Source organism: Pinus tabuliformis, chromosome J (assembly GCF_031772625.1).
Source record: "Pinus tabuliformis cultivar Carrire ecotype Pingquan chromosome J, CPIR1, whole genome shotgun sequence".
NCBI lineage: Eukaryota > Viridiplantae > Streptophyta > Pinopsida > Pinales > Pinaceae > Pinus > Pinus tabuliformis.
Window position 1 is genome coordinate 211,746,881 of NC_142295.1, and position 27,365 is coordinate 211,774,245.

The 27,365-nt window shown below is 39.6% G+C and overlaps 1 protein-coding gene across 1 annotated transcript in view; it reads left to right on the plus strand.

The window, feature by feature from the left end:
- The first annotated feature begins 2,699 nt into the window (after nucleotides 1-2,699).
- LOC149226448 (uncharacterized) overlaps nucleotides 2,700-27,365 on the plus strand; it is a 40,926-nt gene continuing 16,260 nt past the window's right edge. The window contains exon 1 of the mRNA XM_089377491.1: nucleotides 2,700-3,033. Coding sequence (XP_089233617.1) covers nucleotides 2,955-3,033 — 79 coding nt within the window. The 5' untranslated portion in view covers nucleotides 2,700-2,954. The remainder of the gene's footprint in view (nucleotides 3,034-27,365) is intronic.

Consider the following 27,365-nt stretch of genomic DNA (forward strand, 5'->3'; position numbering starts at 1 on the left):
AGGCACCAATGCTTCTTAGTGATTCTCAGATAAGTATGAGACCCTTGTGCTCAGATCTGTTGATATGACTTGTAGAATGCATATTTGTGACATGTTTGACGAAATGTCTGTCATGGCTAGTAGGGTTCTAGTCAAGTCAGTGATCAAGTATTTGCTTTAGTATCATTATTTTGATGTTATTTTTCATTTATGGAAGTTTCAAGAAGTTCTGGGCAGTGACCTGAGTCCTAGCTAAAAAAGTCCCCAGTTGTTGGCATGCCCTTGCTGTGGGAGTGACTGGAGGGTCCCAGTCACATACGTGCCCATGTCATGGGAGTAACTGAGGCTCTAGGTCAGTAAAATGTCAAGTTATCTTAGGGGTTGGTCACCTAGAAGGGTTGGTTGACTCCTTAAGGTTCAGTAACATGTGTAGAAGGTCATATTGGTTGTGTTTTTACCGGTTCCACTTTCATAACTATACATGGGGAGTTGAATCAGATCATAGTAACCTCTCGTTACATGTTTACCCCAACATATCGATTAACTTGGATAAATGTGGGAGGAGGGTGGTTGCATTTTGCAATAGTTGGACTACGAAAATATGACTTTCCACTACGACATCTATCAAAAGCATGACCATCTTCAGAATGTTTACCCCTCTTCTCAAGATTCTCTTTCCCTCTGGATGACAAGAATAAGATCTGAGGATGGAAAGATCTAAAAGGATCTAAGAAATATTCAGCTCACAAGTCGGATAACATGCTCCACCAATAACCTCTACAACTAAATTGAGTCCTTTAGTCATAGCTCAACCACATGTAGTGCCATCTCATCCCTTAGATGTTGGGGTCCACCCCTCGAGTGGAGACGCAAGAGACAAAACCATGGTATTAGCTTCGTAAATGAGTGAGCATAAACATTTCCATGAATAAGATTACTCAGATAACGATAAGGGAACAACTAACCTTGCTTACCACTTAGAATTGGAATTGGCTCCAAGAAATGCAAACATTGTCTCCTCTTCATCTGTTCCTGATAACTCCTTGGAATGGATTGATGTATGTATGAAAAAGGAAAAAAGGACCTTTGAAAAAACCTAGGGATTTTCTTGGGTTCAAAAAGTACTGTCAAGTTTAGGTTATCTTGTCTTTTGAGTTGGGTTTTGGTTGGATTCCCCTGAAAGTGACCAATCAAAATTTCTCAGTTTTCTTATATTCTCAGGTTAGCTTGTCTCTAGATTTTGGGTTTGGTTAGATTTCCCCTGGGATTGACCAAGCCAAAATTCCAACTCTACATGTAATTGATTGATCCCAAAGTAATGCAATTTTTAATTCAATTAAACAAAGTATAGCAAAATACCCCAATAACAATTTATTTCTTAATAAAAAATATAAACAAGGTTATTGTGTCAAGAGACACTCTCCAACCTAGGATCGAAGAGATATTGTAATGTCCTATCTTGTCTTGTTATGCTATGTAAACATTTTGACTCGGTCAATTTACATAAAAATAAAAATATACTAAAATAATAAAATAAAATAAATAATTATGATTATTAATTAAAACATTTTGACTCACTCAAATTACATAAAAATAAAATAAAATAAAAAATAAATTGATAATTATAATTGTTAATTATTAAACCAACATATCTCTATCTTAACTCTAGATCTATCAAGCACTTAGAGAGATTAAATCTCTTGAGGTGCAAGCCCTTTCTCAAGTTTTGTACTAAAAAAAGAGCTTGAGAGATTTGATCCCTCTTAGCACGTGATAAATTCAGAATTAAGATAGATATTTTTTGTATGATTCACTACACCAGAGATTGACACTAGCTACATCCATGGAAAAGCCACCGGTGTCTAGGTGAACCAATTATCTTTCATGTAGATATTTCTCCCAAAGAGCGAGCATTTCAATCTTTTTGGGACTGGAACCCGAGTGGGGAGGATAATAGCGAATCATCCCTACCACCTGAGCTGCACCCACGTGACAAAATTAAGATAGTCTAAGCTAGTAATAATGCATTTAATGTATAAGGTAAATATCATTTTGTTATGGAGGTTAGCTTTACTTTTAGTTAAAAGCTGAGAAGTGCTCTATCAAATTCACTCAATTCTGCACTCAATCTTATCTATTAAGAAACAATATATTTGTAAGACTATTAAAGTTGCATGAACATCTACCCTGTTTTTTTTACATGTGTAGCCAATTGTTTAGCATATTAATGTGATAATATGTGTTAGGGAATTTTGATTCCAAAAACAAATGTTATAGATATTTAATTAAAAATCAATTCATTTAATAATTTAATAAATTATTTTAAGTAATTTAATATTTTAAATTTTATATAATAATCTCCCTAAATTCAATATTGTTAGTAAATTAAACACCATTTTCAATATTAAAAAAATACATAAAAAAGATTTAAATTTATTTATAATATTATTTAACTAAAAAATATTAATCATATATATTTTTAATAAATACCATCAAATATACAATTTAAGTATTCATATAAACAAACAATAATTACCATGCAAAGTCCTAACTCCTAATAAATGTTAGGGAACATTGCAAACTCCTAATGAATATTACATAAAAATGTAGGTAGCAAATGAAAGGAGGACAGAGCAAACATGATGCTGCTTGGACATAGTGCAACTTTTCAAGTACGGTTCCACCCATTTGTAGGTAGCATAAGAAAGGAGGACAGAGCAAACATGTTGTTGCTTGGACATAGTGCAACTTTTCAAGTACGGTTCCACCCATTTCTAGTCAACGTTTATTACGAGTCTCCCAAATGCTTAATGGTTGCCACAGGTGCTTGTGGTACTGAGAGTGCTTGGAAACGCCTGCCTTTTGAAAACAGATATTCGAAAACATTAATTGAAAGCCGGAGCTGACCAGAGGAGGGGATCAACAATCGCTATCTTGCTGGAGTTGGAGGTGGGAAGGTGTCTCAAGCAATAAGCATGCTATGTGTAGGTGGTATAACGCGATGGGGAAGTGACTCTCCTTCTACATCATCAATTACAGCACATTCCATTCGAGGTCTCATGCTCTCCTCTGTTTTTCTTCATTAATTTTATTTCAGGATTTCCATTACCGCTGTTTATCTCTTATTCTTCCCTTGAAAACATGGGGCTCTTCATGCGTTCAAAGCTATCCCTATTTAAGTTATAACACTTCAATCTATGCTGTTTCATTTCCCAATCGATGCAGATTTGCATTTGCCTCTGTAGGAAAATACTGGCGCAGGAGTTGAAAAGGGTAAATGCATGATAAACTGTGGAGTTCCAGTGTTTATGTTTGAACTAATAAACTAGATAAAAGAAGTATGAGAGACGGGTTCAACAAAATTGAAATTTAAAATATACTAATGTTGATAAATGCCCAATATATGTTAACCGAACTGGAGGAGACAGGTTAGTAATAACAGCAACAGAAGTTCCTAAAAGGTGCATTCTCTTTAACAAATGAAAGTACAGAAAGGGTTTTGAAAGAATACCTAATGGAGAAAATAGTGCCAAGAAGATACAATAGAGAAGAGACAAATCTAGCTACAGCCACAGCCAAATATAATAGACAAAGAAGCTAATCCTTCTCATCCTTAAAGGCAAGAAGAAGAAAATTATCATCAAGTGCCTATTGGAGAATGTTCTTTGGAGAGTGGTCTGTTATTTATTTATTTTTTTGACTATCAAAACCGGTTATTGCCTTTTTAGTACTTCTGAAAATAAAAATATGCAACAGGAACAATATCAAACTGTTAACTGGTGAAATGAAAACTGAATAAGTGAACCACTACCCCTGCTATGTCTTTTATAGACTGAGAAGAAGAGCTGGTACAATGAATCTGGACACATGCACAACAGCATCTCAACGAAGATGATCATAGGTATGCAATTCTGCACCTTACCTACTAGATTGAGATTGCATGCGCCTAACTGAACTTAGACTTAAGCTAAAAATGAGAAGACTGTTTAATAAAACTGAAGCCAACACATGCAATTACATGTGCCCTTTTTTATTTAATTGAGAAAGGGCATGCAAACTATTGATAATAGATTGCTGAAGATAGATCAACAATCCACTCTTATAAGATTGATTACTCCCTCATAATTTAATGCGTTGAACTGCTGAATAAGAAGTTTGCCCTTGTAAGTGCACCCTGTTACTGCTCAATTTCTCATTGGATGGAAAAGTCTCACAACCGGAGAGTCTAGAGGCAACTTAGAGGTAAACCACCCACCTAGAGGCAACTTAGAGGTAAGCCACCCACTATCACCTCCGTAGTCTTGTCCCACACTACAGACTAAGGAAAAAGGGAAATTAAAGTCTAGGGGTATCACTAAAGTCAATCAAGCTAATTCATTATAAATGTGGGAGTGATCTTTAACTTAGATTGACTAATTTAAAAGTTATTAACCAAACAACCACCTTACTTAGATTGTGAAAAATGTAATGCAAATACTTGTTTGATCAATATCAATTTAACGCAAGCTTCCAATTACAAATAAATCTGGAATTATGAACTAACCAAGAGCTTGTGTGCAGAGTGCTAGAAATAGATCAATTGAATTATGACATTCTTTAACAACCATCGGCCATCATATGGGTATTGCTGAAATTCTACTTGATCATGAAAGAGTTTTCATAATCACTTTAAGCACTCTTTACAGTGTACACAAGTTTGAATCGATGGTTTGCTCTTAATCCATATTTCATTTGGTACTTATAAACTGGTGTTATATTGGCGATTGATCATTCAATATTTTGCATGATTGTTCATATTTTTAAATTTTTACATACAAAACAAGTTGATTTTTAACTAACCACACTCACATAATCAATATAAAACATATATCTCTCCCACGATTACAATGAGTTAGCTTGATTTACCTTAGGGATACCTCCGTAGACTGGGATTCCATTTTTTCCTTAGTCTGAAGTGTTCAGCAAGGTCACTGAGGTGACAGTGATTGGCTTGCTTTGTACTTACCTCTAGGCTCTCATATTTATGGTTAGGATTGTTTTATCTATCGAGAATTTGAGTGGTAAGGTGCCCTACTGTGACCTAGTTAGCACCGAAAACATTGCAGAACAGATTTGTTCATAAGTTTGCAGCTTTGCTGAAGAAAGTACGATTCTTGTCCAAGATTTATACTCCCTCTTACTGAGGGAAGTGTTCTCCACCACTTGAACTCTCTCCCAAACTTCTCAAATTCCCCTTTGTTATGGGCTTAGTAAGATATTTTCAACTTGGCTATTTGTCTTAATATACTCTATATCAACTACTCCCTTCTAAACCTTATCCCTAAGAAAATAGTACCCGATGTCAATGTGATTGGAGTGATCATAGAATAACTATGATAGCTTGAGACAACTCTGATTTTCATAGTATATCATAGTAGGGTCCTGTTATCGCAAAATCTAGCAAGCTTAGTGCAAAGCCCCACTAGGAAACCTAGGTCTTATGGCTACAAGAGATTAGCCACTACTGTTACCTCAGTGGCCTCTCTCCAACGATTTAGTGGTGGATATTATTCCCACAAGGGAGGCTTCCCTATAAAATATTACCTGCAAGGTATTCAATTAAGGAGGGCTCAATGGTCATGCAAGGTCTAATGATTAGAGGGAAAGGTATAGACAAAGCCTTAAAAGGCCGAGATAAGAGTTGCCTAAAGTTCAAGTGAACTTCTGCAAGACCTTTAAAATTTAGAAGAGCTGTTATAAGTTAAGGTTTGTAAGATATGCAGATTTAGGGCACATGATGGCATATGGCAACTATAAAAAATAACCTTTAAGGAATAGGATCAACAAAGGACCAATAGGCTATGAAGGAGACAATCAAGGGTTAAGTAAACAATGGTTTTAATGACTGAAAATGCATATGACAACAATAAAAACCAAGCTGTCAGCCGTATTTTTAGGCTTAATGTATGCAATTAATGCTACGCTTTTCCTTTTATTTTTTACTAAATATAATCCCTTCCAAATAGGGCAATAGCATATGGACATAAAACTGCTATGAAATGCAGATTTTAAGCTAACCCTAACTCTAGTTACCAAAGAATTATGGAAAGAATGAGAAATTTATAGTGATCAACACCTACTAGATTAGTGTATTTATCTAATTGGGCAATGGAATCGGTTAGGTCAAGGTCAATGATAGAGGGCCTTGGATGAAGAGGTCGGAAGATTGAATTTCTTCACTTAGAAACCCTAACGTTTTCAACCTTTGAACAATTGTTGTAATCTTTTCCTTTGTTTACTCATTAAGTAGCCTTGCTTATTTATTGTTATTCATCAATTATAGGCTGTTTTCCTATCACTGTCATAAATTTTGCATGCTGCAAATTATTCTTATCACAAACCATAATTTATAACAACAATCGTCGAATTATTGATAACATGTCTTTGCAGTCTATTTGAGCATATCTAGGACTATCTTGGCCCTCTAGACTTCGGTTCTTTGAACTTGCTACTTCATCTCACTCAGAGCCCAATCTTATTGAATATTATCCTGGGGTATCTATTTACTAGAATTCTTGGGTTAATCTCTAAGATTTGTTAGGGAAGCCTTCCCTTCAATTGAAGAACTGTCTTTGGCTTGGACCTAACACTATTGCAAAGGTCTCATAGATAGAGGGTAGGGATATCCTCAAAATCTCATAGTTCTGGAAACTAAGGTGGTGAGATTACTCTTGACTTACCACTTGATGCGTTTGTATGTGAGTGTGGGAGGAAAGAGGTGATCAACTTGGTAGAGTTTGGTGGTGTGGGTGGTCTAAGTATAGATGATTGAAACCTAGAAGCCTCCCTCATGTATAAAGCCAAGCATTGCTTCCTCGGAAACTCAAAAGATGGAGAGGAAATTCTAGGATTGCCTAGAAAGGCAATGGTATTGGCCATGGCCATGGATCTCATAATAGATGGGGCATCAAAAATTGAAGTGCTCCTCTATCTAATTCTCATCTAGGTAGTAGAATTGACAAGTCTTGTACACTTATGATATATGGTGATCGGCTTCCACTTGAAGCCAATGAGAATTGACTCAAAGTTGCCCAAGAGGGGTCTCAAGCAATGTTGCACGAAGCGGGAGCGCGGAAGCGTCATTTTCCAAAAATCTAGGAAGCGAAGCGTCCGCGGAAGCGTCTGCTATATATATATATATATTTATATTTTTTTGCATTTATACTCAAAACAAACATCCCAAATACCAAATTAATTGTAGAAGACATGAAAACATGCATATTTTTGCATAAATCAAGATAGATATGGCATCCATGATTCCATTGTAGTTACTAGTATGTACAACAATCATCTATATTCTAGCTATTACAAACATACATCAAATTTTTAAGCATATTATAAAACATAAAACATTTAAGCATATTATAAAACATAAAACATAGAGCATATTATGATTTATCTAGCAAGTGAGCAACTGTCAACATTTGTCATGTCCAAAATTCAAATAATAATGTTTACAAAATATGTCACTTGGTCACCGCCAAGCCAAAAAGGTTCAAAATTCAAATTCACAAGTCTACAAGTCTAATGAGTAATCTATGACAAAAAGTAGTAGATTGTGAATATATCTACTAATCTCTCCTCCTTCCACCACGAATAGAACGTGATGGCGGGCCTCCACGTGGTGGCAATGAAGAAGATGGTCCCTGTGTAAGTCGTGGCACTGAAACTGATGAAGAAGAACCCCCTGCTGTTGGTGTTGAACCATGGAACCTAGGAACCAAGGGACCAGATGGGGGTGGGGGTGGTGGCATATCAACACGGTCATCATCATCCTAGAATCGCTCAAAAAATTCATGCAAAAAAAAAAAACACTAGTTAACAAAAAAATTAAAAACATGAATTAGAGAAATGCTTTATAAGGGAAAATTGGAAAATTCATACCACAATGGACATACCTGGATAAGAGCATCCTCTAATTGCTCTAGTCGCAACACTCCATCCTCCAAATTGGGCTCCTCTGGATTCTTGTCCCAAATCAACAAGTCTTTATTAGACTTTGCATCTTCACAGTAATGGGACAACAATCGCAAGTTGTAATGAACATAAACCAAGCTCTCTGCCCGGTCTAAATTCAACCTGTTCCTTTTAACACTGTGGATGAAAGAATAAGAGCTCCAACACCTCTCTGCAGAAGAAGTGTTTACCACCTGTGATAGCACCCGCAATGCCAAACTCTGTAGAAGTGGAGTACCCCCTCCATGCATGTTCCACCACTCAAGAGCAAAAAAAGTCTCTCGATCTTGAATTGCATGCATGCTCCCAAATGGACCAGTGTTGAGCGTATAGTTGCTCACCTGTCTCCGTACCAATGCAGCCTCCTCCTCATCAGGGATTAATTTACTCAATGCAGCCATATATTTTTCGTGAACCTCTCTATCTTGGTGTGGTTTTTTCCTGCTTACCCCCCCAGGTGCTAGTGTTGAAAGCCATGATGGATGATAGTATTTAGGTGTCAAAACATATGCTAATGCATGCAATGGAATATTTAGCATTTCCCATCGGTTTTGCACCTCTACACGAATATAATTGTACAAGGTGGTATCTCTAGGCTCAACAATGTCTTTAATCTGCCCCAACATGCTATCCATTTGCTCATACACCTCCCCAATTACTGGTCGATCTGAATCTGCAAACTTGATCATGTAATAAATTGGTTTGGTGAATTGCAAAACATATTTAACCTGTGACCAAAAGTAATTGTCAAGAACAGTGTCCTTGACTGCATTAGCACCATCTGTGTCAGTGTTAATTTCATCCCATGTTTCAGCACACACCAGATTAGTTAAAGCTTGTCTCACCCTCACTAGCCGCCTAAAGGTGAGGTAATAACTAGCAAATCTTGTCTTTGCAATTTTAAGCAATTGCAACTTGGAGTAAGTGCCATAGAAGTAGTTTACCCTTGTATGCCCTGTGATGAATTTAATGAGCTGCTTCCCTTTCCTGTAAACCTCAGCAATCCACCCACAATCTTTGTGTTTCACAATATCATGCATCAAAAGGTTCAATGTGTGAACCAGGCACCCAGACCAAAAGATGTGTGGATGAGTACGCTCAATAATTTTTCCTGCTGCCTTACAATTTGCTGCATTATCTGTGATCACTTGAACCACATTATTCGGACCAACATCTTTGATTGATTTCAATAGGAGATCTGCAATGTTTTGTGTAGTTGCACTGATGGAGGAGGAGTCATGACATGCAATAAATACTGCACCACTAGAAGAAACACCAAGAACATTTATCAAATGTTGGTTTCTAATATTTGTCCACCCATCTGATACAATGGATACCCCAGAATCCACCCACTCATGTGTAAAACGTGTCAAAGCTCTTTGAACCTTAGCTTTTTCTCTTTCTAATAACACTGTTCTAGCTTTCTCATAGTTGGGGGCCTTGTATCCTTTTGGGGCTTCATTGATGGCCTTTACCATGTCATGCCAATAGGGAGAGCGAAGCACATTGAATGGTACACCGCAAGCACAAAGAAAACGGACTATCTTTCCATCCACATCATCCCTCCCAGCAACATTAAGGAAATCCCCTATTGTTCTTCTACCTCCAGAGGTTGCAGAAGTACCATGAGGAGATGGGCAACTACCAAATTTAGAGGTTGCACTTGATTCAGAATGAGTTTTTTGTTTCTTGTTTTTTTGTTGTGCAGCCATCTCTATTTGGATGTATTTTCTTCTTTCTTCAGTTGAAATGTTTGGGCAAATTTGTACCCCCACAGAACCCTTTTTTCCATCACTGTCCAGCACCCCACAAAGATGCCTCCTCAGACGGGTATATGAACCACAATATGGTTTTCCTCCATGACAACCATGAGGGCACACAAATTTGTAAGATCCACCACCCTTTCCCCCATCAAGTTTGGTCACATAGTTCCACAAGGGTGTTGATGTACCTTTCCCATCTTGTGCTTCAGTGTCCCCTTCAAGTTCATCCCCTTCCTCTTCAAACCCTTCCTCCTCATCATACATTGGGTCACTACTATTAGGACCAAGTTCATCCCCTTCCTCTTCCCTTCTATTCCTCACCCTTGCCATCATTAAAACCAAGAGTGGAATGATACATAGAAGCCAAAAGAACACCATCTTGGAATATGGATATAGGTGGTGGACAACCTGTAAATAAAGGAGCAAGTAGAAACAATGGGAAAGAGTAGGAGAGGGAGGAGAAAAATACAATTTTTTTTTCAAAAAAACAAGGGAGTTTGGGGTTTGAACTTACCTCTTTAGCTCTTGTAGATGAAGTCCTCCAAGCTCTTGCTCCAAGCTCCTCCTCCTTCTCCTAGCTCCTCCTTCTTCACTCCTCCAAGCTCTCCTCTCTTCTCCTCTCCTTTCCTCTCTTCTCTTCTCCTCTCCTCTCTTCTCTTCTCCAACTCTCATAAACTCAAAGTGAGAAAATGAGGAATGAATGGGAGCTTTATGCTTTTCATTCCTCACCTAAACTCACCCTAACCCACCCCCTCATTGCAAGTTAAGTTAACTTTTAAAAAAAAATAAAAAAAATGAAGTGTCATTCCTTAGCCCGCGCGGATTTTTCGGAAGCGCTCCGAAGCGCTCGTGAAGCGTGCGCTTCCGGGCCCGAAGCGTGGCGCTTCCGGAGGCCCGAAGCGCCCTCCGAAGCGCGCTTCGGGGCCAGCGCTTCTCAAAAACCAGGAAGCGCATAAAAAATGCGGAATCGCGCTTCGGAAAAGTTGGAATCGCGCTTCCTTTGGCGCTTCCGGAACGCTTCCGTACGGGACGCGATTCCGGCCTAGGATCCGGGGGGGGGGGGGGGCGCTTCCTGCAACACTGGTCTCAAGGGTGTGCATTTGATCTAGGAGGATCTGTCGATCCAATTGCACATTTGTTCAAAGTGTCGTCATCAGTGTTCATAAGTGTCATTCAGTGTCGTCGTCGCTTCAGTTCATCTTCAACAGATCGAGTCTTGGTAATGATCAGGTTGTTCAGGTACTATTATGGTTTCATGGCGTTCAGTTGATGTGATGTTGTACCTGGTTGTCGACTTATGTCATCGACAGTTCCGCTAGGGTTTGGTCGACGACATGTGTTTTGTCATTCGACTTTGCAGGATTTATGGTTGATGTAGTTGATTGCGTAAAAGGGTTCGAGTTAAAGTACCTGGTCGACGACATAGTCTTGTCGTCGTCACCACTGGTGTCAGTTTCAAAGATGTGATGGTCGTCGTCGTGCAATGTTGACGAATGTCGCACGAAGACCACAAGGTTGTACAAGGGTCGATCATTTGGTAAAGGCTTCAGTTTCGCGGATGTCACTATGCAGAGCCGACATGGGTCTTAAACAGTTAAAAGAAATTGTTTACCTAAGCCTAGACCTAAACCCTAAATCCTAGCTATCTATTCATCATTTGTTGACCCTAAAGAATCCGAATGCATTATTTTCCCCTAAATCTAAACCAATGCATTCTATGCCTAAAATCCTATGTATCCACATTTCTAAAGCCTAATCTACATCCTATGTATTAAAAATCCATAACCAAACCCTAACCTATCACCTATTGCATTCAAGCTACATTCAAAACCCTATCACCTAACCCTCAGCCTATTTCAAATGTTAAAACAATACATTATACATTGCAAATTAAATCAAATAAACATACGGGTTGTAGACCGCAGTGGGACTATAAGGGCATGTGACCAGCATCTGAAAAGCCGTCGAGGTTGGAGGTGATAGCAACAGTTAGCAATGACCGTCGGGTTTCGGAACCATGTCATGTGAACGTGGTAAGCTGTTAGGGTAACCACAGCTGTAACCACTGCATCGGAACCGCGGCATGTGACCGCCACTACAACCGCCACCGCCAATCGGAACCGCCAGAGGACAAGCCGCCGGGATAACCGCGGGTTTTGGAAACCGTTCACATGCGCTGTCTCTTGCCTCCGCCCGGTTAGCTAACCGCTAACGGGTTCCGCCTTGTTATATGGTTTATTTTGGGTTTTTAAGTGTTTAATTGATTTTAATTAATTAAATGACCATGACTAGGCCTAAAGGTGGCAAACTCAACCAATTCAACCCAGAAGTCAGCCATTTGCAACCAAATTCATCATACATCCAGCAACAAAGGTTATTATGCATTTGCAGGCCTATAAAGGCAGAATTATTCATTGAAGACAAAAGAGGAGTGTTTTCAGTTTTCATGTGCAGGTTTTGGAGGTTAGAGGCGGATTTTGTTTTTTGAGTTTCGGGAGCATCGAGAGTCGGATTTGGAAACCGTAAGTGGCGTTGGAAAGCTAGTTTAGAGAGCTATCTGATGACAGTGACCAGAAGTGCTTGTGTGCACATTCAGTCTGGTCTTTTCACTGTGTAATCCACTTCTTTTCATTCCTAATAAAACGGTTGCCCATCTTGAAAGAGGACCCGAAGAGGTAGTCCATCAGGGATGAACTTCGTAATCAATATCGTTGTCTGGTATATCTGTGTTTTCGCTATTTACACTTCTGTTTGCATCTTTCTTATGGTTTATAAAATGTTGTAAAGTGTTCTGCTCCAACAATTTACCTCGTTTTCCGTGCTTTCGGTTTTCATTCAAACTCACTAATGGCTAATCAATTCTACATCAGTTTTAGTATATGATCATATCAGATCATATAATTTGGTATTAGAGCAGGTTTTCGTTTGTAGAGTTGCCATTGAATGTTAACCAGGTCTAAGTTGCAACAAGGAGAAGGAATCCTTGAGCAAATCGATCCAGAGATTGGAAAGCGGCTAGTCGTTCGGAACTGGGGCAAGTGAAAACACTGAGACTAAGATGAGTGAGGAACAGTTTCAACAGGCGTTCTTAACTATGCAACAGATGTTGGGAGAACTGTACGAAGACAAGAAGGTGAGAGATGCAGCTTCTTCTTCGAAGGCATCAAAGAAGGACAAAGGTAAAGGCAAGGCAGATAATCCTCCTTCACCTCCATCATCTCCATCATCCTCTTCTTCTTCTTCTTCTTCCAGTGCAGAATTTGAGACGGAAAAGAAACCTAAGAAAACATCTCTTTTGAAACTTAATGTTAAATTTAAGTTACCTGTTTATGATGGTGAAATGAATCCTGAAAAGTTAGATAACTGGATAGAGCAGTTAGAAGTGTATTGTCATATTCAGAACATTTCTAAAGATAAAACTAAAATTCAGTTAGCTACACTTAGAATGAAGGGAACAACTTTAATCTGGTAGGAAAGCAAAACTCGGTTAGATGTAAAGCAAATAGGAAAAGTTATATCTTCATGGTCTAAGTTTTTGAAAGCTCTTAGGAAACAGTTGTATCCTTTAGGATACATGCAGCAAGTTGTTATTGATTGGCAGCATTTGAGGCAAGGTAAAGGGCAGAGTGTTCAAGAGTTTACTCAGGAGTTCAGAAAGAAAGCATTGGCGCTTGGTATTTCATTGGATACACGTGAAACTTTGTTAAAATACATCGGCAGTTTACATTCATATTTGCAGCATACTTTATTGATGTTTAATCCTGATGATTTTGATGAGGTGTGTGTTCAGGCCATACATATTGAATTAGGTGGCATACCATTCAAGTTGTCATCTCAGTCATCCAAAGAGATGGAAACCAGAGATTCCAGAGACAGTAAGGGGAAGAACATTTCGAAGAGAAAGAAATCAACGATCGTTTAGAAGGAAAGACCTACTTGTTCTCATTGCCAGAGAATCGGTCATGATGAATCGAAGTGCTGAAAACTTCATCGAGAACTTAAGCCCAAAAAGTTCCTTAAGGCGAAGGATGAAAAGAAGGCCATTGTAGCAGTCCAACAAGATCTAGGTTTAGATTCAGGTGATGAAAGGAGGATAACCGCCATTGTTACGAAAGGTAAAACTTCTGATACTGATTCAAGTTCGAAATCTAATGTATCTTCTTCAAACGTAAATCCTTCACATGAGGATAAATGAGTCGAACTCGTCCACATAAGGATAACTTCTAAGCAGACAAAGATTGACACAATGTTTGACAGTGGATCACAAGCAAATTTAATATCTGAACATATAGTTAATCAATTGGGATTGGAAACACAAAATCATCCAAGACCATACACATTAGGTTGGATTAATAAATCAACTCAGATACATATCACAAAGCAGTGTCGGTTAAAATTTGCAATTACATCTGAGTACATTGATGAAGTGGAGTTAGATGTGGTCCCAGTAGACCTTTGTGGAGTTGTCTTAGGGAGTCCTTATCTTTATGATAGAGATGTAGTCTTTTACAGAAGAGAACATAAATATCACCTAAAGAAAGAAGGGGTCGAATTTATTGTTAGGGCACATAAAGTCAAATCAAACTTGGATTTAATTGTTTCAAATCAAGTTACGTAGTTTATAAGTTCAAGTAAATATGTGCTCATGGTTATTAAGGAACAACATCAGTTTGATTGTTCAAGATGCGAGATTCAGTTTATAAATCAATTGGTTAAGGTGGTTAATTTTTTTCCAAGAAGTCTTATTCATGAACAGGATGAGCAACATGAGATACATTTAATGTCCTACGAACATCTTCTTAAAGACAAAATGAATATCAATTCATTCATTCAACTGAATTATGGAAGCTATCATCATCAACAGTGTATTGTAGGGAATGGTACATGTGAGTCTAATCAGAGACTTGTTTCAGATGGTATGTTTAATTTCAGTTTCAGGGGTGCAAGTCAGTATTGGGAAAAGTTAGGGTTGCATTTCTTTAGTATTGCATCATCATTTCTTTTAGAAGTAATGAAGCCTCTCTTCAAGTGGAGAAGAAGTCTAAGTTTTCATGACAAAGCATTTTCGAAAGCAGATCTAAAGTTTCCTTACCAAGGTTTGAAAACTAATGCATTAACTGAAAGTGTAAGTCAATGGAAATATCAGTTAATAGACATAGTGATTCAAGTAAATCAACAATTACTTAGATACTTTCAGAATCAAACTAAGTTGCAGCAGTCTTTACATCACAGCTGGATGAGTTATGGGCAGCAAATTCACTTAGTAATCAGTCAACAAGAAAGTAAATCAAGTCAAGTAATTGATACAAAATCAAAATCAAAGGAGTCTTTGAATATTTCAGTTATTCCGGAAAGTAGATTGTTAATACCCATCAGATGTATTGAACAAAGTTCTACAAATACTGTTTTCAAAGATGTTTTTGAATCACTAACTCATGATTCTTCATGGAAAGAATTCAATTGCCATGTTGATAACAGGTTGTTTGCCCATCGTCGCAAATTGTTCATACTGCGGATGGAAGAAACATGTCACCGAATCAAAATGTATCATGGTCAGCATCATCAGGGTCATCACATGCATGTGATTGATCGATGTATTGGTACATTGTCAGGTCAATATGGAAAGAGAGGGAGTTCTACCCTTATCGACAATTTTTTTAGTCAAACTTTTGTGGTCCAAAAGCTTTCAAGTGGAGAGGAATGATCCAGGAGGATCTGTCGATCCAATTGCACATGTGTTTGAAGTGTTGTCATCAGTATTCATAAGTGTTATTCAGTGTCATCGTCGCTTCAGTTCATCTTCGACAGATCGATAATGTCGGTAATGATCAGGTTGTTCAGGGAATGTTATGGTTTCATGGCGTTCAGTTGATGTGATGTTGTACCTCGCTGTCGACTTATGTCATCGATAGTTCTGCCAGGGTTTGGTCAATGACATGTGTTTTGTCGTTCGACTTTGCAGAATTTATGGTTGATATAGTTGATTGTGTAAAAGGGTTCGAGTTAAAGTACCTGGTCAACGATGTAGTCTTGTCGTCGTCTCGTCACCACCGGTGTCAGTTTCAAAGATGTGATGGTCGTCGTCGTGCAATGTTGACGAATGTCTCACGGAGACCACAAGGTTGTAAAAGGGTCGATCGTCTGGTAAAGGCTTCAGTTTCGCCGATGTCGCTGTGCAGAGTCGACATGGGTCTTAAACAGTTAAAAGAAATTGTTTACCTAAGCCTGGACCTAAACCCTAGCTCCTAGCTATCTATTCATCATTTGTTTACCCTAAAGAATCCTAATGCATTATTTTCCCCTAAATCTAAACCAATGCATTCTATGCCTAAAATCCTATGTATCCACATTTCTAAAGCCTAATCTACATCCTATGTATTAAAAATCCATAACCAAACCCTAACCTATCACCTATTGCATTCAAGCTACATTCAAAACCCTATCACCTAACCCTCAGCCTATTTCAAATGTTAAAACAATACATAATACATTGCAAATTAAATCAAATAAACATAATAGTCCTAAACCGTGCGGGTTGTAGACCGCAGCGGGACTGTAAGGGCATGTGACTAGCGTTTGAAAAGCCGCCGAGGTTAGAGGTGACCGCAACAGTTAGTAGTGACTGTCGGGTTTCAGAACCGTGTCATGTGAGCGTGGTATGCTGTCAGGGTAACCACGGCTGTAACCATTGCGTCGGAACCGCGCATGTGACCGCCACTACAACCGCCACCGCCAACCGGAATTGCCAGAGGACAAGCTGCTGGGATAATCGCGGGTTTTGGAAACCGTTCACATGCGCTGTCTCTTGCCTCCGCCCGGTTAGCTAACCGCTAACGGGTTTCGCCTTGTTATATGGTTTATTTTGGGTTTTTCAGTGTTTAATTGATTTTAATTAATTAAATGACCATGACTAGGCCTAAAGGTGGCAAACTCAACCAATTCAACCCCAGAAGTCAGCAATTTGCAACCAAATTCATCATACATCCAACAACAGAGGTTATTATGCATTTGCAAGCCTATAAAGGGAGAATTCTTCATTGAAGACAAAAGAGGAGTGTTTTCAGTTTTCATGTGCAGGTTCTGGAGGTTAGAGGCGGATTTTATTTTCTGAGTTTCAGGAGCATCGGGAGTCGGATTTGGAAACCGTAAGCGGCGTTGGAAAGCTGGTTCAGAGAGCTATCTGATGACAGTGACTAGAAGTGCCTGTGTGCACATTCAGTCTGGTCTTTTCACTGTGTAATCCACTTCTTCTTCTCATTCCTAATAAAACGGTCGCCCATCTTGAAAGCGGACTCGGAGACGTAGTCCATCAGGGACGAACTCATATCGCTGTCTGGTATATTTGTGTTTTCGCTGTTTACACTTCTGTTTTGCATCTTTCTTATGGTTTATCAACTGTCGTAAAGTGTTCTGCTCCAGCAATTTACCTCGTTTTCCGTGCTTTCGGTTTTCATTCAAACTCACTAATGGCTAATAAATTCTAGATCAGTTTTAGTATAAGATCATATCAGATCAGCATCCAACACAAAATAGTATAGGCCGGTCTAATAATGAGGTCATCTTTCATCTCCATGAATTGCTTTGCATAGAATACCATCTTGGGCTTGAGCCCACATGGTGGATCTACCCAAGTTCGGAATGTACTATTTGTAATTTTCCTTCTAATAAGTTTGTTCATCTCTTGCTTATTTGGCAGGAGATGTATAAAGGTGTTTAGGGAGTATCTAAATGGGGGGAGTTTGTCCATTAAGATGCTTATTGACTGGAATAGGCACATAACGCACATAACCTCAACAAACCAATAATCAACTCGTAAGGAGGACCCAGTAAAGTCAATAACCAAGGCTCCCAAAGAGTGGGTTGCAAGGTAGGTTTACCAACCTCTACCTGTGCTCGAACTAGTGAAGATTTGGAAATTGGATTTGATGTAGTAGTGAAAATGGAGTAAAAATGGCCTAGATTCATAAGCATTCTTGACCCAGATGATGTGTTGGGGATAGTCCTCATGTATAAGATGATGCAATAGAATAATACAACTTGAGCCTGGTCTATCCTAACTCAATTGTTCTCTAGTAGACTTAGTCTCAAACCTCGGAGCCATACAAAACCTTGGGCCTAATACTTCTATTCAAAAGCTCCATCGTGGATTGAATGTCTTGATAGTGATGTTGAAGACATCGTTGCCCTAGAAGGGCTATGGAATCATATCCCTTAATCTGAGGGTGGAGTTCTTATCTTAAATTAAATCCAAGCCTAGAAAACTAAACACCCAAGTGTAGGTAGTGGTGATCTCAATCTCCTCACCTTGAAAGTAGAAATGGAACTCCAATAGGACATTGTTCGAGCCATTGAAGATCATAACCTTGGTTTTACAAAGGTTGATCGTCAACTATGGAAGATCAAAAAACCTGTCTAAGGTGTCTAGTTCTTTCTAGAGGTCCTCTAGAATAGAAGCTAGGAGGAGAACATTTTTGGCAAAGGCTAGGATGTGTTACGTCTTCAACTCACATCTAAGTGGAAAATGCCCTAATCCATGGATGCGACCTTGAGGTAGGCCTAGGAAAGTACCCTAATCACATTAGTACAGTTCTCCTCTAACTTTTGGCCAACTCTTTTAAAGCTAAGGGGGATTATCCCTAGATGTGAATGAACAAATGAAGCTAAGTCTAGAAGATTTATCTATTCAGAGCCTTAGACTTAGTAACTAAATATTAATGATGATAAATGTGTGATGTAAAGATTTACCTATGAAATATAAACAAGTTAAATTCAACACAAGATATGACTCTGAAGAGTAAAGGATTCAACACTTTAAAAAATGTTTAAATGTTATGCGCCATACAAGTAAATTACAACAATGAAGAACCAAGGCATGGAGCCATTAGGTCCAACTTAGATAATGTTGAAGTTTATAGTAGCTTCGGAAGGTCTTCTGCATAGGCTTAGTGTCTTAGGCTCTTAGCACGTGGAAGATGATTTATTGCCTCTTTAGGTGCTTGCTTGGTGAGGTAAGTGATTTATGTCTTATTTCCTAAGTCTAACTTAGAAAAAGTACAATAATTAAAGTTAATTAATTATTGTGGACTATTAAGTCATTTTCTAAGGATAAATAGCTTAATTATTTAAGTGACTTAGAAGTGATCTCAACCATTGATCTCCAAGATCTTCTAGAAGGGAGATTAGGGTTAAGGATTTGGGCTTAATGAAGATTATAAAAAGAAGGCTAAGGAAAAGGTAAAGATACAAGAGAGGAGACACAACAAGTAAAGGTGTTTTTCTCTAATGCGAGTGGCTTAATAGAATGAAGTGTAGAGGAGGAAGACTCTAGGAGCATTCGAGGGCGTTTTTAGGAGGGTGAGTAGCTGAAGAGAGGGAGGTCAATTTAATTGGAGAAGCTGATTTGCTGGAGGTCGAATTTCTTGAGGCGTAGTTGCAGCTCAGAGGGAAGGCGCAAGGTTGATTTGTCAGCAGTTTGTTGGGCCGAATTTCTCTAGGCTGAATTCCTTCAGTGGCTGATTTCTAAGAGGTCGAATTTCCTTGGGTCAAATTCATCCAGTGGCAATCGAGTCATAGGTTCAAGCAATTGTATTTTTCCTTGTAGTACTTGTTGAAAATAGTAGTGAGAAATTCTTTGACTTGTGCCTTAGTTAAAGAGACCAAGAAGCAGTGTTCCTTAGCATGCACGAGTTCCTAAAATTTAGGTCGAATCCCTAAAAATTCGGGCAAATTCCTATAAGTTAGGACAATTCATGAAGCAATTTGACTGATATGCAAAAGTGGAAGGTTCAGTTTGTTGTCTTTTAGTGCGAGTTATCTTTGGAGAAAGACAAGCGAGTCTCAAGTTCTAAATTGAGGATGGGCGAGTTGCATGAGTCAGTTAGACCCAGGTAACTCATAAATCACTAGTTTGAGTTCCAAAAATATAACTTGCCAGATTTAGCCTATTCCAAAAACTTATAAGGAGGTTTAAAGGCATAATTGTAATCAGTTGTTTTGCTTGCAAAGGACTGTGACAAGACACAACTCATGAGTTTGTGAGAGTTTGCACTAGTTTGTGTGTGAGAGCCTTGTCGGTAGAACGTATTTTGGAGGGTTCAATACGCAGTGATAGTGAGACCTTCTTGCAGCCATATTTGTACTATGAAATAGGAGATCTCCTGTGCAAGGAAAGAGGGCCAGGTAGGCCGCAAGCAAGGAGGAACTGGGTCAAAGTTGTAACAGGGTGTTTTTAGTGTAGCAGTGAGAATGAGTTAGTTATCAATGTGATAAACTGACTTGTAAGAGATCTAATTGCTCAGATTCTATCAGTAAATTCTACAACAAAGGAGATTGTTTTCCCAGTTCGATTTCCTTATAAAAATAACTGTGTCTTTATCTCTGTGATTATTTCTCTGCTTATCTGTTGTTAAGAAAATTCTGTGACTTGGTGAAAGAACGTTTAGTTTCAAATTGTTCATCATAGCAATTGCAGGATTTCAAGGAAAATTAACATGGTATCAGAGCAGAGTCAGTATAAAGACCATCACTAGCCATCCAAGTGCATCTCACTTAAGTGGATACCAATTTGATCTGGCCACAGACCTAAGGAGCTGATCCAACGTGAAGAGGAGGACGAGTTCTATGCTATCTCTTGTGATCTGGATAGGTCGAGTTTAGGAGCTATTGGACGAGTGTTTGGTTCTGTGGAAGTTTTGTGGGCGAAATCTCTAGGCCAAGTCTTGTAGTACATCAAAGAGGGTCGCAACTCTAAACCACATCTAAAAGGAGGCCTCAAGACCTCAATTGATGACTGGTTTTAGGGAAGATTACCCTTAGATTTGAGCGCATGGATTATGCACAGGGCCAAGGCTTAGGTAGTGTGACTGCAGGCAAAACAAAGCATGAATGGAGGAGGCTGCAGGTGGATCCTACCCTAGTTTTAGGGAGTTGCAACACTGTGAATTAGGGTCGAAGGTGGGGCTATTATGGTGGTGAGAGAAGCCTAAAGGGAGGGTCGAGAACCTTAATTCTAGTGCATAGAACAACAAATATTTCAGGATAGTGTGGACGTCTTGAGAAGTGAGTTGATTAGTATCCTAGAGGTTGATTACCTAGGCGATGGAGAGCTGTCCTAAGGTCTAGGACAACAGATTGTAAGCCCTAGTTGAGGGTTTCTTCAAGCAAGAACAACCTTCAGAAGTTCTGTCCCTAAATGTGTCTCCAAGTGTGAATTGGAAGGCGTGTAAGGCAGAAGATGGAGGAGTTGTCTTGAAGTGAAGAAGGAAGTGGAAAGCATTGGTAATGAAGTCTGTTCAAAGGGTTTGAATGACAAATTTAGATGCCCTAGTCTAGGGCTGTTGCAGTGCATGGACAGTCAACCTAGTCAAGCCTAAAGTCAGTCCAAAAGCAACGTGCAAGTGTGGATAGAGGAGGGGACGTTGTATGGATGTCAAGGAGCATTGATGGTAGTATATTACGGGTTTGTCCTAAAAGTTTTTAGGGCAGCAGTTCATAGATCCACGAGTGCAAAGATCTCTCAAGGAGTGGCTATGCATGAGGTTCGAGTTCTGTCAAGTATTTGACAAGGAGACCTAGATATGCAAGGGCAACGAAGGTTATGGAGAGATATTGCTAGGTGGAAGACTGTCCTAGTGGTGTTTGGACAGAGATCTAAAGCAGCCTAAGAACAATAAGTGTATGGATTGTTAGTGGTTGATTTGTAAGCCCTAGATTAGTCAAAGAGTTGACTGTGTGTGGGCAATTTTGGAGGCCCCGAGGAGAGTGACAATAGGGTTGATGTGTCACAGTGATAGGGCATATTTGTGCACCCTAGGAGCAACATTCTGGAGTAGCCAAAATCTTGACAACTGGGTAGTCTTTGAAGTCCTCATGTACAGTGACCATTGAAGGACTAATGAGCTACTAGGACGCAAAGTTGTGGAGCCCTAGTTTGGAGGGTTGCAGATGACCAAACCACTGATAAGAGGGCAGATCTAAAAGACTCAATGAGTAGACTTCTTAGTGGAGCTAGAGGCCTGCTAGTGGAGCAGTTCAGTGACACAAAATGAGTTGTGATCATTGATGTGTTCAAGGAGCATCCTTCCACATGGCTGGGAACAAGAAGAATTTCAGCCACCTGAAGGAGGACATGCAGTTTCAATTGAGCTAGGAGATGATGGTCAGTGTGCAGCTAGAGGAGTTGGTACTATCAATTTTAAGAGGGAGTCAGGTAATCCTCTTCATCCCAGAGATGTTCTCTATCTTCCAGGATCGAGGCAAAATCTTGTTTTGGTAGCTACCCTTGAGGATAAGGGATATGATATCATCTTCAATAGAGGTAAGGTCTACCTCCAACACTTAGCTTCTGGATGTAAGAAGCGGACAGGTGTGAGGGTGAGAATCTCTACAAGTTGTAGGTAGAGACAGGTGCAACCTTGAGCAGCAAGGTAGAGAGAACTCAGAGTAGAGAAGTGGTGGTTGAGCGAGAGTAGGATAGAGCTCTCAAGATGGAGCCTCAGCCAATATCTCAGTTTGAGTCTAAGCTAGTTGGCAGTTGGGTTGACCAACAGGATGATGAGGAGCATAGCCCAGGGCGAGTGGAGACAACCACTCAGTCAGAGACTCCCAGTAGAGGGAGAGTTTGAGCCAAGTGGGCAAAGGATTTAGGTAAGGGAGATCAAGAGAGTGTTGGATCTTCCAGTATCAACTTCAGCCACAGAGGTACACAGGGTACATGGCACTTATGACTAAAGTGATAGACTCGCAGAGCATGGTGGGAAAGAACAAGTCTTTAGATCAGGTTGTGCAGAAGAAAGTAGGGAAGTCTTCTAGTTTAGAGGGAGCTACTGCAACAATGGAGAATGTGATAGTGTTGGAGACAAATCCTGGTGGACGAGGTTATTCCCGAAGCACCTTCCTTGGTGGACGAGGTTGAAAATAGTAGCGATAAAGGTCCCTCTTTGACTTGTGCCTTAGTCAAAGAGACCAAGAAGTAATTTTCCTTAGCATGCCCGAGTTCCTAAAAGTTATGACAAGTTCCTAAAATTTAGGTCGAATCCCTAAAAATTAGGGCAAATTCCTATAAGTTAGGACTGTTCATGATCAGTTTGACTGATGTGTAGAAGTGGAAGGCTCAGTTTGTTGTCTTCTAGTGCGAGTTATCTTTGGAAAAAGACAAGCGAGTGAGTCTCAAGTTCTAAATTGAGGATGGACGAGTTGCATGAGTTAGTTAGACCTAGTTAACTCATCAATCATTAGTTTGAGTTCCAAAAATATAACTTGCTAGATTTAGCCTATTCGAAAAGGTTATAAGGAGGTTGAAAGACACAATTGTAATTAGTTGTTTTGCTCACGAAGGATTGTGACAAGACACAACTCACTAGATTGTGAGAGTTTGCACTAGTTTATGTGTGAGAGCCTTGTTACCACTCAATCTAGCAGGGGTCCTAGGAGGGGTTCCAAAGGGGCAACTACTAGACCAAGTGGCAACGATGGGATAAGGACCCACTGCCACTTTAGTTAATGTCCCCTACATTTTACGTACTTTCACCGATGGGAGGAGTCTTGGTATAAGGAAAATCACTATGAATGGTATATCAATAATGGAGGGATAGTGATTTCAAGAGCCTATTCATAGGAGAGACTAAGATGATTGGATTTACTTGCTCAAGAAGCAAGGTATAGGGCTCTCCAAGAAAGGCTTAAGAGGAACCCTAGACCTAGGGATTAGGGATATTCCTTGATAAGGGATGCCCTAAATCTATAATCCTTAAGGAGGGTTTCTAAAGAGATCTTGTGAAATAGGAGTGATGAAGGTGCGGGACCACAAAGAAGCCCAAGTGGACCCAAGTAAGGCCTATGGTTTTGGGTGAAACTTCAAACAAAAGATCTAGGCCAAACAAGGGAGAAGAATAGGGTCAATGAAATTGGAGTTGACGTGAGCTTTAGTGCAATGACCCATAAGGAAACCACTAACCAAGGAAACCTAGGGGTAAGAACGATGTTGGAGCTAGGGCTTGGGATAATTTCAAATCTAGCCACAAGAAATCTTTCAAAATTTGTGAGGGCCTAGAGGACACCCCAGTGCAGTTGTAGGCCAACTCACTCATGAAATGGATGGCTACAATGGATATCGTTTGATGCCCTAGGAGGCCTTTAGGGTTAGGGCTTAGAAAAAGAGGAAAGGAGGTGAAAATAGTATTCTTTAGAGCGATCAGCAAGGATAGGATAAATGCCTAGCCTATTGGTAGAATGGAGTCAATGTGCTTTCAACTTTTGGAGTTCCTTTTACCCAATCAAGGAGTCTTCTAGCAACTTTCTATGGCCCTAAAAGCAACAACTAGGTTACCAAAAAAATTTATACTTCTTGTTGCATCAATTTGATGACTTCTCAAGGCAATTATGGAGATAATGTACCCCTAGGAACATTCATTCACTATACCCAAACATGTAACATATGCAATTTCCTCACAAGATTAATATTTGACTGATTCACATTAAATTAGGGAAAATTTTCAGCTTTCATGAGAGGCAATTCCATACATTATACATGTATACAATAAAGAGAGAAAAATAGATCATGAAAAGCACTTACAAGTATAGCGAGTATATCTAATCATCAAATTGAGACAAAATCGAAGCTCCAAGATCAAGAAAGATATCCAAACATCAAAATGCATCAATGACTCTACAATTCGTCCTTAAATAGGTATAGCTAAATTCTCAAGAGAGAAAGAGATACAAATCCAAGTGATCATGAGAGATCAAATGATCCTCTCATTAATATATATGATCCTCTAAGGGTTCGATTTGCCTAATTAGGCCTAATGATGCCCCTAATAATAAACAATGTGCAAAATAACATTCTTTGGTGACAATCTCACCAAGATAGCTCCATAACATGAAAAACAAGACTTTTAAGTGGGCCAAAATGATAAATAAACAACTAGGAGGGCCATTGAAAGGCTTAGTGGAGTCCAATATGTGCCAAAATGAGTGGAAGGGCTCCAAATATAATAATAAAGTGGGTGGACCCTTGATCTCCAAGCAAATGACCTGTGGTGCTCCCAAGTGGCTACGGGGGCACAAAAACATCCTCATGGGTTTCCAAGTAGATCGATCAAGCTTGTATCCCATCACAAGGGTTGGAACAATGATGCAAGCCCTCCCTTTGTCTCCCATGATGAGACACAACCCTATCTGGGCCTTGGATCAACTGCCAAGTGTGTAACCAGCTGGGCAAGGTGGTCTAGATGCATCATCATCATCAGATAGGTGGAACACGAGCGAGCAATGGATAGTATTGAAGGATCCCATGGCGTGGCTATCTGCTCTCTACTATAGTGGAGGCCCATGGCTCTCAATGCACACCCTACAAATGCCAATATGACCCTCTAGAGGGCTTGGACCTCGTATAGGGAGACCAAACCCCAAGATGAAGACCCACCTGCAATGTTGTATAAGATCCAATGCGTCTCCTCACCTTTAGTATAACAAGTCATAAGTGTAATTGAGTAAATGAGCTTACAAACCATGGAACCAAGTGGACACTTCATAGTGGCATGCCCTTCCATAATGGGATTTAGAGTGTACAGGTGTCTCCAAGTTCAAGTGGGAGGTTAATCAAGGACCCTATTAGGTGGTTTCAACCTCTAAGGGAGTGACAAGTCCATGGTACATCCATCGAGTGACAGGTGTCATGTGATATGATGATGGGACAGAGTGGGGCATTAGGGGAAGGTTCCAAGCCGCATGCCATAGTGCAAGGGTAGCTAAGATAAGGGAAGCCCACACTTGGGTAAATGAATGCAAGAGGGAGCAATTGTGGTACATGAGTTACCCCAAACCTTTGTTTTTCCAACCTTCTTCATATGCCTTGTGCCTTTTATTGATTTTTCTTTTAAAACTGCTTGGGGCTCCAAGGGATGAGAGCATGGTGTGAATGATGTAGCAGCGAATACCCCCTTTATGGTTGGGTAGTTCATTGCCCACCAGGGGTTAGGACAATCATGGGTTCCTTAATAATGCAGGGGGCCAATATCAAGGGCCTTAGAAACTAGGGTGATGGCCATGATGATAGGGGTAGAGCTCATGATGGCTTTTGCCCGCGTACTAAATTTGTATGTCTCAGCCATCTTTTGCATTTTATGGTACATTTTCCTGTTGAGAGTGGCCAAATTATGCTTTTTACTTACTTTTTAGCTACATCAACCTGCGGGACATTGTTCCAGGCCCGACCCAAGTGTGGGCAAGGGGAGGGGGAGGTTAACTCCTTGTGGTCCCAATGGACAAATGTGGACCTGAATGGGAAATATATGAAAAGGGGTTATAATGAACGGAGAGGAGTGATTTATGTGGTGTCGGGAAGTAGGACCACACAACCAAATCAGGATTTTCCATGTAGTGACACTCCTAAAGCTAGTAGCCAATAAAGGATATTGCACGTGGGTAGGATACAAGGTTAACCACCAAATTGGACAAGGGGACAAGAGTACAAACCAAGCCCATTCTTTCTGCCGAATCCGCCCACTAATCCATGCCCAAATGTGTCCATGATAAGTAAGCAAAAATACCCAACTAATAATGAAAACCATACTTTCAGGGTTGGAAGGCCCACCTTCAAACATACGATCATGACAGATGGGCAAGGAATCATAATGGCTGGCTCAGGTGGTGGAGAGTACATTGAGCTATCTGGTGGCTACAAGGGGTTGCTGGTTGTCAACTGAGGACAATCTAGGAGAGAAAATTCTCCTATGGGTGTCACCCACAGATGGTGGGTAACAAGCCTTGCTGGTAGAGCATATTTTGGAGCGTCCAATATGCAGTGATAGAGAGACCTTCTTGCAGCCATATATGCACTAGGAAATAGGAGATCTCTTGCGCAAGTAAAGAGGGCCAGGGAGGTCGCAAGCAAGGAGGAGCTGGGTCAAAGTTGTAGCAGGGTGTTTCTAGCTAGTGTAGCAGTGAGAACGAGCTAGTTATCAATGTGATAAATTGCCCTATAAGAGATATAATTGCTCAGATCCTATCTATAAATTCTACAACAAAGGAGAGGGTTTTCCCAGTTGGGTTTCCCTAGAAAAATAACTGTGTATTTGTGTGATTGTATTTTTATTTCTGTGATTATTCCATTGCTTATCTATTGATAAGAAAATTTTGCGACTTGGTGAAAGAACATTTCATAGCAGTTGCAAGATTTCATGGAAAATTAACAATACTATGTGGGTTGAAAACCTTGATTTTCTAGATTAATTAATGATGAAGAATTGTTGTGGGTATTTATCTATTGGAATGTGTGATTGATCTCTTTGAATTTTTATTTTCCACTGCATATATTTCTAGAACTTAAAATACCAATGATTTTTTTTCTTCAGTAATTTAGAATTTATTTGGCTAGTTAAATAAATTGTTGGGAATAAATAATTCCCGTGAGAAAATAAATCTGGGCTAGTATTAGGAGATTTAACATAATATCAAAGATTTCTAGATAACTCTGAGAGAGAGATCTTATATCACTAGGGTTTGCAATAACAAGTTTTTTCTTTTTACGAGAACAAAACTATTTTTAATTTTGCAATTGGGGTTTTGTGAAGATGTCATCATTGAATAGTTTGCGATATGAAGATAGGTTGGATGGGGTTGTTAACT